At 36.3% G+C, this 12,620-nt stretch overlaps 1 protein-coding gene across 18 annotated transcripts in view; it reads left to right on the top strand.

The window, feature by feature from the left end:
- EIF4G3 (eukaryotic translation initiation factor 4 gamma 3) overlaps window positions 1-12,620 on the top strand; it is a 350,821-nt gene that overhangs the window by 280,862 nt on the left and 57,339 nt on the right. For 17 of the 18 annotated variants that reach the window (XM_044237357.1, XM_044237358.1, XM_044237359.1 and 14 more), the window contains one exon: window positions 3,518-3,715. In XM_044237357.1, the coding sequence (XP_044093292.1) occupies window positions 3,518-3,715 (198 nt within the window). Of the gene's footprint in view, window positions 1-3,517; window positions 3,757-12,620 lie in introns of all 18 variants that reach the window. The other variant, XM_044237360.1, reaches the window with a different exon arrangement.

Here is a 12,620-nt window from a genome sequence, read left to right as displayed (position 1 = left end):
TTCCTTCTTTCTTTCTTCCTAGAAAAGGAGAGAAAGAGAGCATAGGTGCATTTTCAAAGGGAGAGGGAGAAAGAAACTCAAGTTAGACTCCCCGCTGAGTGTAGAGCCCAATATGGAGCTCCCTCCCAGGACCCTGAGATCATGACAAGAGCTGGCTGCTTAATGACTGAGCCAAGGTTGTGTTTTCTTCCCCCTTGATATAAAACACAGATTGTTTTAGATCTCACCAATACTGTCAATTGATTGAGGCAATTGAGAGAAGTTTGGTGACTTTGCCCACCCTTAAGAAACTTAATTTTTTTTTAAATAAAGGCAGTGCTAACTCATTGCTGAAAAAACCTGACTATATAATTTTTTAAAAGATTTAAATGGATTTATTTACTACCTCCTTCCTAGAGAAAACTATTAACATATTGACATGTATTCTAAAAATCCTTATATTCAGATACTAATTTTTTAGGGATCAAATAAAACATTTTATAGGCCTTTTCAGTTATATCATGGTTTCATGGATTTTTGTAACTTCATATTTTACTGAGACATAATTTACATTTAGTAAGCTTTACTATTTGGTGTGTAAATCTGCAACTCTTGAACACACATAGGCATGTAACAACCACCACAATCAAGATACGGTATGTTTTTATCAGACCCAGAAATTTCCTTGTGCTACTTTATATCCATCTTCTCCCTGCATGCCCACCTCTAGCAGTCACTAATCTGTTTGTCCCAGTAGCACTGCTTTTTCCAAAATACCAAATAAATGAAATCATTTTGAATGTAGCTTCTTTCACTTGGCACATTCCATTTGTAGTCATGTATGACTCATTACTTTTTTATTACCTGTTAGTATTCCATTGTTCCGGATACACCATAAAAGTGTATCCATTCACAGGGATCCATTCACAGTTTTCAGGTTTTGGCAATTACGAATAAAAGTGCTGTAATCATTGTATAGGATTTGTGTAAACGTAAGGTTTTGTCTCTTGGGGTAAAATTGTAGCTATGACATCTGTGAATTATCTAGTAAATATAGGTTTGACTTTATCAGAAAATGCCAGACTGTTTGCCGGGGTGGACAGTTTTGCGTTTCCGGCAGCAAGGCACGAGAATCCCAGTTATTCCACTTCTTTTCCAGCACTTGTTACTTTGTGCTTTACAAATTTAACTGTCCTAATGCATATGTGTGGTAGCATCTCATTGTTTTAATTTGTGTTTCCAAATGAATAATATATTGAATAAACAAATCGTTTCTTGTGCTTATTTGCCATTCTTGTATCTTTGGTAAAATTTCTCTTCTTTTACCCTGTTTCATTGGCTGGTGGTTCAATTTTTGAGAGTTCTGTGTATGTTCTGGATACAAATCTTTTATCAGATGTGTGTTTTGCAAAAATTTTCTTCCAGTCCGTGGTTTGTCTTCTTGTTCTCTTAAGAGTATCTTTGCAGAAATGAAGTTTTCAACTTTGATCATGTTGAATTTATCAACTTCTGCATTTATAGGTCTGTGCTTTTGTCATATCTAAAAAATCTTTGCATAACCCAAGAACATAAAAAATTTCTCCTTTCATATCTTCTAAAGGTTTATAGTTTTAGGTTTTACATATCTGTTTGTGATTCAGTTTTAATTAATTTCTTTATTTCATGGAGGATATGGATCAAGGTTCTTTTTTTCTTTTCTTTTTCTTATGTATATCCAGTTGTTCCAGCACCATTTGTTGGAAGGATTACCCTTTTTCTCAGGTGCCTGGGTGACTCGGTTAAGCATCTGTCTTCAGTTCAGGCCATGATCTCAGGGACCTGGGATGGAGCCCTGTGTCAGGCTCTTCCCTACAGCTTGTGCTCTCTCTCTCTTTTGCTCTGCTTTTCACTTCCTCTCAAATAAATAAAGTCTTTTTTAAAAAAAATCATTTTTCCATTCAGTTTTCTTTGTACGATTATTGAAAATTGGTTCATCATATATGTGTGAATCTAGTTCTATACTTATATTCTGTCCCAGTGATCTATGTGTCACTCTCCTGGCCAATATCACAGTGTCTTTGTATAGTAAATATTGAGAGCAGGCTGTATGAGTCCTCCAACTTTGTTATTTTTCAAAATCACTTAGGCTATTCTAGCCTTTTTTCCCCCTTGTCTTTTCACGTAAATTGTTGAATCAGCTTCTTGATTTTTGTCTGAAAGCTCCAAAACCCTACTAGGATTTTTATTTTGATTGTTTTAAATCTATAGATCAGTTTAGAGAAAATTGACAGCTTAATAATAATGAATCTTCTAATACAGGCACATGACATAGGTCTCTTTATTTAGGTCTTCCTTTTTTTCTTTCATTAGTGACTTATGGTTTTTATCATATAGCTCCTGTAGACTTTTTGTTAGATTCTTAACTATTTCATGGTTTTTGGTGCTATTGTAAATAGTACTTTTAAAATATGTAATTTCTAGTTTGTTCCTAATATATAGAAATAAAATTGATACTTGTATGTTGACTTATATTCTGCAATGTTGTTAGACTTATTTATTAGTTCTAGTATATCTTTGTAGATTCCTTATGATTTTCTACATAATCATATCATTTACGAATAGAGAGTTTTATTTTTTCCTTTACAATCTATACAGATTGTAGTTCTTTTTCTTTGCTTTTTTGCACTGACTCGGACCTCCAGTATGGCTTTGAATAGGATGGTAAGAATAGACATTCTTGCCTTGTTCCTATTCTTAGAGGAAAATTACCATTAAGTAGAGTTATATATGCTTTTTTTCCTAGTTGAGGAAGTTCTCTTCTGTTTTTAATTTGATGAGAGTTTAAAATACCTCCTGCCTTGTATTCTGTACCATAATTTATATTGTATAATAATTTAGACAGATTTTCTATTTTAGGAGATTTAAGTTATTTGCTATAAAGGGGTAGTGATGAAAGTTATTGTGGCTAAAATCTTTTGTACCTATCCTTAAATATGAATAAGTTTCTAAAAGTATAATAGTGATTTTGAAAGATACATCATAAAGGTGCCTTGGTGGCTCAGTCTGTTAATCATCTGCCTTCAGCTCAGGTCATGATCTCAGGTTCCTGGGATGGAGTCCCTCATCAGGCTCCCTGCTTAGCAGGAGTCTGCTTCTCCTTCCTGCTCTACCCCTGGCTCCTCCCTGCCCATTCTCTCTTGTTCTCTCTCTCTCAAATAAAAATAAAAAATAAAAATCTTAAAAACAAAAAGACAAAAGATACATCATAGTTTTAAAGCTTTCAATACACCTTGCCAGATTGCCTTGAGAAATGTACCAGGTGATACTCTTGCCAGTTAATATACCTAGTTCCTAGAAGTCTCATCAGTTATGGAAAAGAAGTGATATAATGGTTTGATGTTTGTTAAAATAGATCTAATTATTTCTGTTATGAGTTCACAATCCTTGTTAATTTGGGAAGTTGAACTTACAAATTATAAACAAAATATTAACCCTTACAGAAAGAATCATCCTGTCACAGTTACTATAACACTGTTTTCTTTTTTTGTGGCCCCTCTAGGAGCTTTTTAGAAAAGTTCGAAGTATCTTAAATAAACTGACACCACAGATGTTCAACCAACTGATGAAGCAAGTGTCAGGACTTACTGTTGACACAGAGGAGCGGCTGAAGGGAGTCATTGACCTGGTCTTTGAGAAGGCTATCGATGAGCCCAGTTTCTCTGTGGCTTATGCAAACATGTGTCGATGTCTAGTAACGGTAAGAAGAGAGGAAGGAGTAAAACCAGAAATCTCCAAGAGGTATATTCTCCCCTCACTACACATTCTTCCCAGAAGTGTTATTGGGGTAACATAAAGGGGAGAATATATTTTTAGCACTTTTTTATATAATATTCTCAATGTATAAAAAGAATCTTGCTTTATTAAAATATATCCTCACCTCTGGAGGGGATATGGAAATAGACTGAAATAGGCCTGATATGTTCCCACCCAGTGTGAGCAATACTGAATAAGTTTTAAATTAGTAATGTGAAATTATTGGCCTGAGCAACCTACCTCTCCTGTTGTCTCTTATAAAGTGAATGCTTACATTCACATTTAATTCAAAACTGAAAATATATTGGTTCTAATTTGAGCCTCTGTGAAATGAAAAGATAGTTATGGTCATAAAAGTTTCAAAAGTGATCATTTCATCTCTTAGAAACTATTAGATTTCTTTCTCTTTACATTGTCCACAGCCATTTAATCTCTACAGCCTGTCAAATCTAGGGCAAGACAGAATGGGAGACCAAAGAGCTTCTGGTTAGTGTTCATTGTCCTCTGTTCTGCAGTCAGAACACTACCATGTACCATCTGTGTTTTCTCTGCCTGTTACTGTTACCCAGGTACTTGTGTCAGAAATGTGTGTCCTTTAATATTTGGGGTTTTTTCTTATCACAATTCATTGTCATTTGCCTTGTTATAAAAGTGCAGAATTCTGTCATTCTCCCAGTATTTTTGAGTCCTGTGTCAAAGATAGGTAAGTCTGTTGTGACCTGGAAAGTTTACTTCTTCTGTCTTTAAGGAATTGGAAAAAATAACCAAAAAACCCAAAACTTAGCATTTAACAAAATGATCACTTAGAGCATGCATATTCTGTGAAATTGCAATATGTTGATGCTTGAATGAATGTTCTAGACCTAAAAACCAAGTAAAACAAAAAAGAAATGACTATGTTATTGGTAGAGTGACAGACTGCTTCTGTGAAGCAGGTAGCGTTCAGGGTGGGCCTGAGAGGGTTGGCGGTTGTTGGGGGGAACAAGTGTAGAGCAGCAAAAGCTCATGTCTGAGGCAGCGCATGCAGCACATTAGTCATAGATACGGGCCTTTTGTCTCACAGTTCTGGCTTTAAATTCTAACTTTAAAATTTAAATTTAAGTTCCTACTCTGCAAGCTGCTAACTCAATAATAAACTTCATAATAAATTATAATGAGTTGTTATAAACTTTGTAACTTCATAAAATTACATTACCTCATTTTTTAATCATAAAATAAGATTAAATCACACAATTTGAGGCTATTATAATGATAGCATTAATTTACTAATAATATAATTTAATGAGATTGTCTATGTAAAGTTCCTAGCTCAGTATTTGACCTGTATCATCCCTAAATAATTCAGAATTATATTGATGGTGGAAAAGATTGCAAAGGTCTTGAAATGCTGGCTGATTGAGGACGATTGTGATAACAGAAGCTATTTATTTAGCTCCTACTAGGTTACATTATGGGTAGATGCTTTACATATATTCTTGTTAATAGCTATTATAACCCTGGAAGTTTAGTATTATTAGCCCTACTTTACTGAACAAGAAACTGAGACTTTAAAAAGGGTAAGTAACTTGCTTAAGGTCACATAACTAGTAAGTGGCAATGCTAGAATCCAAGTCTAGGATTCTTGAGCCACTTGCCATATTTCTTTCTAATTACCATACCGTAGGTATCTGAAGGCCATCTCATGCTTCTCATTTTCCTTGTGGCAGGTGGCAACCATACCATCTTGTAGCCACTCATTAGAACTAGGACTAGATCCCAGATTTCCTGGCTTATACTTTAGTACTTTTTACTCATTTTAGATTTAATCCTACAGGCAGTGAAGGATTATTCATTTGTTTTGTTTTGTTTTTAAGATTTTGTTTATTTGAGAGAGAGAGAGAGAGAGAGCACGAGAGAGTTGGGGGAGGGGCAGAAGGAGAGAGAGAATCTCAAGCAGACTCCCTGTGAAGACGGGAGCCACAGGTGGAGCTTGATCCCACAACCCCAAGAACACAACCTGAGCCAAAATCAAGAGTCACTTAAGGACACTTAACCAACTGAACCACGCAGGTGCCCATGTTAATGTTTTTCAATAGAAGAGTATCTTTGATGAAAATGGCTTTTGGAAAGGCAATAATAGAAAGTAGATTAAAATACAATCATAGATAAACCAACCACTTATGTGAATTTTGTTATGATTCAGCCCTTTTTAAATAAGATTGATTAAACTTTACTAGATTATTTTTACTTACAGAATAACCTTTGGAGTAAGTGCAGCTGTAAACAGGGTATTCAGAGAGAAAGCTGCTGCTCTTCTTTCAGCCCCATCCAGTTTCCCCTCCCTTTGTGAATGGCTTCTATCTGCACTTCCACAATTTTATTTATATTCATAAAAGTATATAAACACATATACATACGTATAAAGAGAATACTTTTGGTTTTGTAGTAGTTAAATTCTATCATGTATGTATTTTTTTGCAGTTTACTTTTTTTCACTTAATATGTTTTGGGCATATCCCTACGTCACTACAGAGATTTTACTCCTACTTTTTTAGTAGTTGCATAATATCTGAAGATATATATATATACACATACATGCACCATAGTTTCCCCAGCCTTTTTTCTCTCTCCTCTTCCTCTTTTTCTTCCATGTTGTTTCTACTTTTTTGGTTTTTGCAGGTTTTCTTGGAACCACAAGCAGCACTCCAATAAACACCAAAGTATACTTCCTTTATTTACATGTTCAGGATTTACTTTTTTAGTATAAATTCCCCCAGAGTTATATACCAAATGATAAAAGTTTTTAAACTTTTTAAATTGAAGTGTAATAGACATACATGCTATTGTGGAAAAGAAAAATTCCTCATTTCTTGCTTTTGTCAAATGTAATGATATAGTTTCTTCATGGCTGATCTTAAGTCAGTTAACAGTTTGACAGTAGTTCACAAAATATCAGCTGAATAGTTGGCTCCTGTGACCCAGTATGAGCTAGCTTTAGCACACCATTACAACATGCATACAGAAGGTTATACAGATCATTAGTGTACAGCTCAGTGTATATCAGTGAAGGGAGCATACCTACCACCCTGGTCAGTAAATAAAACTGTACTGTTCCTTATTCCTTAAAAGTAACCACTGTCATGGCTTCTAGGACTTTTGAGGTACTGAGGGCTTAAAATGAAAGGGGGCAATGGAAATAGAGTCATCATTGGTTCCTACTATGTAGGAAATACAAAAATCAGTCATGGGAATAATGAAAATCCAAATAAGAAAAGCTAATCTTTTAGGAGAAAATTGAGACTGTTGTCATGAATGTTGGGGAAAATTTTGTTTAGCAAGATTAAGATTCAAAGTGAATAACAGAAAGCTATCAAAATTTGACTATTAAAATTTACAATCCTTGGTGTGTAGCAAATGATACCATAAATAAAAAGATAAAGCCACAGCATGGCAGAATCTATTTGGAATACATAATAATTGATAAAATATTAAAATACAGAATTAAGGAGAAAAGTCGGTAAGAAAACAGCCCAGTTAAATGGGCAATTTGTAGAAATAAAAATCTGTTAGCTGATTAATTTAACAAGATATTCAGTGTTATTCATGATTAGGGAAATAACAAATAAACCGCAGTTCTATAGAAGTCACACTTGTTAGAGTAGGGAAAAAAATGAAATCATTTTAATACAGTCACTTTGATGAGTAATTAAACAATAATGTTGAAGATGTTCATATTAATATTCCTCAGGAATTTTACTTCTTGAAATATACCCCACAGAAATTACCAGATGAATACAAGGAATCGTTTTTAAGAATGTTTATTTTTTGTATTGGTTTTAATAGTGAATAATAGGAAACAAATGAAATAAGCCTAAAGAAGACAGTAGGTATACCACAATTTATTTGGTCAGTGGATTTGAATAGTAACATATATACAGCAGTTAAAATTAATGAAGTAATACTAAATGTGTTAGGGGTAATCAACCTCAAATATAGTACTGAATAAAGTATAACATCATTTAATAATATTTATAATATGCAAAATAAATTATTGCTTATGCTAAACATATATATAATAAAATTAGACCATTTGGAAATACTAAACATCAAATTCAAGGTAAGAGATTAAAAAGTCTTTAGATTAAGGACAAGTACACAGGAGTAAGTATTAGAGCTTCTAGTTTTGACAAGTTAGGTGATCCAGACCACCCATTCCATGGATAACAATTAGAAAAATTGGCTACATTAATCTTTAAAATCTTGAATGTATCAGAGAGCTAAAAGACAGTAAAGAATTACTAAGGTAAGATCTTTGAAAAGGTAGAAATCCAAAGAAAAGTGACACATTTAGTAAAATTTCCCCCTAGAAGAGGCAACTAATACATCTTGAAAAACTGGTTTTTCAAAAATTCATTGGACTAGGGGATAGAATTTGGGAACAGTGTTTACCAAAAGAGTGGTGGAAGAGGCTCTGGAGCTCGACTCATATTTTAGGTTGATTTCCCAAAGGACTGCATGCTTGAAACACGGACGAATCGGAAATTGACCTGCTCTCACAGGGACTGGGTGTAGCTCAACATCAGATAATCTCAATCCTTGAACTAGAATTGTAGTGATTTCTGAATATGTTAGTGCCTGCTGGGTGCCTGGAAGAAGTACAAATTCTTTTTAAAACTATCATATATATATATATATTTTTTAAACTGTCATATTAGTCTTCAGATTATTTCTGAACAGTTTTTCAAATAAAATGTCCAGCACATAGTTAGAAACAGTAAGTCACACAAGGGAAAAAAATCACCATGAATGGGAAACAGCAATAAACAAATTTCCCACAGGCACTCCAGATATTGGCTTTTATCAGGCACAGACATCAGATAACTGTATTATATTCAAGGTAATAAAGAGTAGCTGAAATTTTTAACAGAGAAAGAAAAGGTATCAAAAGAACGAAATAGAAATCCTAGAACTTAATATATAATAAAATTCAGAATTTAATGGATTGGCCTAATAGCCAATTAGATACAGATGAAATAAAGAATTATGAAGTAGAAGATGTGTCTGCAGAATCCATAAGAAGCAGATAGACCAAAAAATCAAGATACAAAAGGGGGGGTAAATGACGAGGAAGATTCCATAAGGTCAAACTTTGCTTTAATTGGAGTCCCAAGAGGAGAGAAGAGGGAGTGGGAAGAAAGCGATGCTTGAAGAGAGTGGCTGAGAAATTTTTCATAAGTACTAAGATGTTAAAACCGTAGGCTAAGACAATTTCCTACAAATCCCAGTCATGAATAATAGTAAAAAAAGTGAAAATGAAGGAAAATGTTTAGACTGGTGATATAGTAAAGTCTTACATTTAAAAAATAGAAAGAGGGCGCCTGGGTGGCTCAATGGGTTAAGCCGCTGCCTTTGACTCAGGTCATGATCTCAGGGTCCTGGGATCGAGTCCCGCGTCGGGCTCTCTGCTCGGCGGGGAGCCTGCTTCCTCCTCTCTCTCTCTCTGCCTACTTGTGATCTCTCTCTGTCAAATAAATAAATAAAATCTATTAAAAAAAAATAGAAAGAGGGGCGCCTGGGTGGCTCAGTGGTTAAGCCGCTGCCTTCGGCTCAGGTCATGATTTCAGAGTCCTGGGATCGAGTCCCGCATTGGGCTCTCTGCTCAGCAGGGAGCCTGCTTCCCTCTCTCTCTCTCTGCCTGCCTCTCTGCCTACTTGTGATCTCTGTCTGTCAAATAAATAAAAAAAAAAAAAAATAGAAAGAAACCAGGAGGGGGAGGAGATATTAAAAAGAACAATAATTTGTTAGTAGATTTCTTAGGACCCAAATGTCACTGTGTACAAAAAAAAGATTGGTAAACTGAACTACATTAAAATTTGCATATTTTTCCTCAAAAGATGTCACTAAGGGAGTAAAAATGCAGATCGTATATTAGGAAAAGATAATTGCAACACAAAACCCAATGAAGGGTCTATATCAGATTTTTTGTCAAGCTAAAAGAAATCGAGAATAACTCATTGTTTTAAACAGACAATAAACTTACACTTACAATTCACCAAAGAGGTCATCCAAATGACCAACAAAATGATGACGTTAACCAGCTAGGTATAAAACTTTACATTAACTCCAGACTGCTTAACTTACCAGGATTTGACAAGTATGTGAAGCAAGAATTCAAGCATTGCTAGTGGGAATATAAAGTGCTGGTGGGGCGGGGGCGGGGGGTGCGCCTGAGTGGCTCAGTGGGTTAAGGCCTCTGCCTTCGGCTCGGGTCATGATCCCAGGGTCCTGGGATCGAGACCCGCATTGGGCTCTCTGCTCAGCAGGGAGCCTGCTTTCTCCTCTCTCTCTGCCTGCCTCTCTGCCTACTTGTGATTTCTGTCTGTCAAATAAATAAATAATAAAATCTTCTTTAAAAAATTAATAAAGTGGTGAGGGCCACTTTGGAGATAAACTTAGCTGTAAAAGCTAAAGTTGGGGGTGCCTGGGTGGCTCAGATAAACATCTGAGTCTTGATCTCTACTCAGGTCTTGATCTCAGGGTCATTAGTTTGGGCCCTGCACTGGGCTGCACACTGGTCATGGAACCTACTTTAAAAAAAAAAAAGAAGGAAAGAAAGAAAAGGTTGAAATTGTTTTTTGCTGTAATAAGCATTTCCATTCTTAAGTGTGTACCCAACTGATAAACATTTCTTACATACCAGGCAACATATGCAAAAATGTTAGTAGCATTTTTTTGTAACAGATGAATAAATAAAAATATTGTAAAAACAAGCAAACAAACAAAACCAACACCCCAAAAAAGACTTTGAGCATAAAATAAACTCAAGTTGTTATTCTTCTGTTCATGCATTACCCACTTACAACATATGTCTGAGAGTCTGTGATGTGTCAGGAACCATTCTAGGCACTGGGAATTTATTTAGCAGTGAAAAAAACAAAACAACAAAAAAGCAGAGAAAGTACCGGCCCTTAGGAGTTTACATGCTCATGGGGTTCATGAGATGTGGATTTTGATTTGAATTATGATTAAACAAGAGCCCAGCAGTTTGAAATTGCCAACAATCCAACTAAAAATTTATTTAACTTAACTCCAAATTTAGATACAGGACAATATTCTCTCTTGTCCAGTCTACTCTGTTAGCCATTCAATTCGATTGTCATTCTCCTAGAGAAGTACTGAATTCTAGTTAAATGCTTTGCATTTTATGGAGGGGGCTGTTGTTCGTACTTTTTATCTGCGCTGTGGCAGGCATGCATGCCTCATCTATAAAGGGAGGAACTAAAGGCAGGTTTTTGAGCATTCTGTGTCTTGTTACGCCATATCCAGAGGTTTCATTGTTGCTACTCCTCAAGTGCTTCAAGTGTAAACCATGCAAATAATGGGAGGGTTGAGTACAGAAAGAGACGCTGAAAGAATGAAGGAGACACACTTAATCTCATCAGAAATAAAGCCTAAGGGGTGCCTGGGTGGCTCAATGGGTTAAGCCTCTGCCTTCTGCTCAGGTCATGATCTCGGGGTCCTGGGCAGGAGCCCTGCACTGGGCACTCTGCTGGGCAAGGAGCCTGCTTACCCCCACCCACCCCCACAGCCTCTTTGCCTACTTGTGATCTCTGTCTGTCAAATGAATAAATTAAAGTAAAAAAAAAAGAAAAAGAAAAAGAAAGAAACAAAGAAAGCCTAGAAGTATAGGGGCGCCTGGGTGACTGAGTCAATTAGGTACCTGCCTTTGGCTCAGGTCATGATCCTAGGGTCCTGAGATTGAGCCCCCCCACCCCCGGCATAGTGCTCCCTGCTTGGTGGAATGCCTGCTTCTCCCTCTCCTCTTGCTTGTGTTCCCTCTCTTGCTGTGTCTCTGTCAAAAAAATAAATCTTTAAAAAAAAAGAAGCAGCAGCTTTGAAGTACAGACCAGGAAAGTCAGCTTTGGGCAACAGCAAGTGGCTAGAGTCAACTGGAAGAGGAGGGATGTTCAACTCACCTGATGAAATATGCAAAATGCTTTAAAGAAACGTTGAGGAGAAATGACTTACCCTATCATAACTCCATTTTGAATCTTGTGGGCATCTCTCAGAACTCCATACCGCTTCAGATGTGTCTAACCAGAGATGCAGTTTAATTCATGTGTTTTTAGTACATTCAGAGTATGTGTGTTCATTCAGTTTTAATAGGTAATTTCGCTAAGGTCAGGACAGAGCTACTGACAGAGAGTAAGTAGTATGTCACCATGGACTCAGGAGGACAGTTGGACAACTGATTTATTACTGGTCACCTCATGTGTTACAGGTGGCTGGGAGGTGCCACTTCATTACACCAGTCATTCCAAATACTTGACCTCATACCGGAACCTGCTTCAGGAGCAAAATGGCTCCTCGGCCAGTGGGTTCCCACTAGCACTGCTTATGTTCTCAGACAGCTTGGAAATCGGGAGCACGCTAAGCATGGTCAGGGCTGGTCCTTTCATAGTCTAGTCTCTTATTTGACTACCATAAGTAACACAGAGCTGGGAACCCTTGCTCTTTTTAGGAATAAGAAGGATTTACCCTCAACACTAGCAAATATATCAGCAGTACAGGCCCTTTTGCTTAAAGAAAATGACTGCCTAATGCTGACAACATTCATATCCAAGATTGCTGGGTGACTGATATGTGCACAGATCTCATCCCAATATGAGATGATACATGGTGTGATTAGTTTACGGTGTAATATGTTACGCTGTTAGTTTACAGTTGTGTAAAAATGAAAAGCCAGATTCTCTCCAGTGTATCTAGCTTACCAAACAGCCTTACTGAACTATTCCCCCTGACTCCCTTACTTCCCGGGAAACTATCTCAGACAACCCATTTATTTTTTTTAAATATTTTATTTATTCATT

This window comes from Neovison vison, chromosome 2, assembly GCF_020171115.1.
Source record: "Neovison vison isolate M4711 chromosome 2, ASM_NN_V1, whole genome shotgun sequence".
Taxonomy (NCBI): Eukaryota; Metazoa; Chordata; class Mammalia; order Carnivora; family Mustelidae; genus Neogale; species Neogale vison.
The sequence above is the reverse complement of the archived record's forward strand: the minus strand, read 5'-3'. Positions and strand labels throughout refer to the sequence as shown.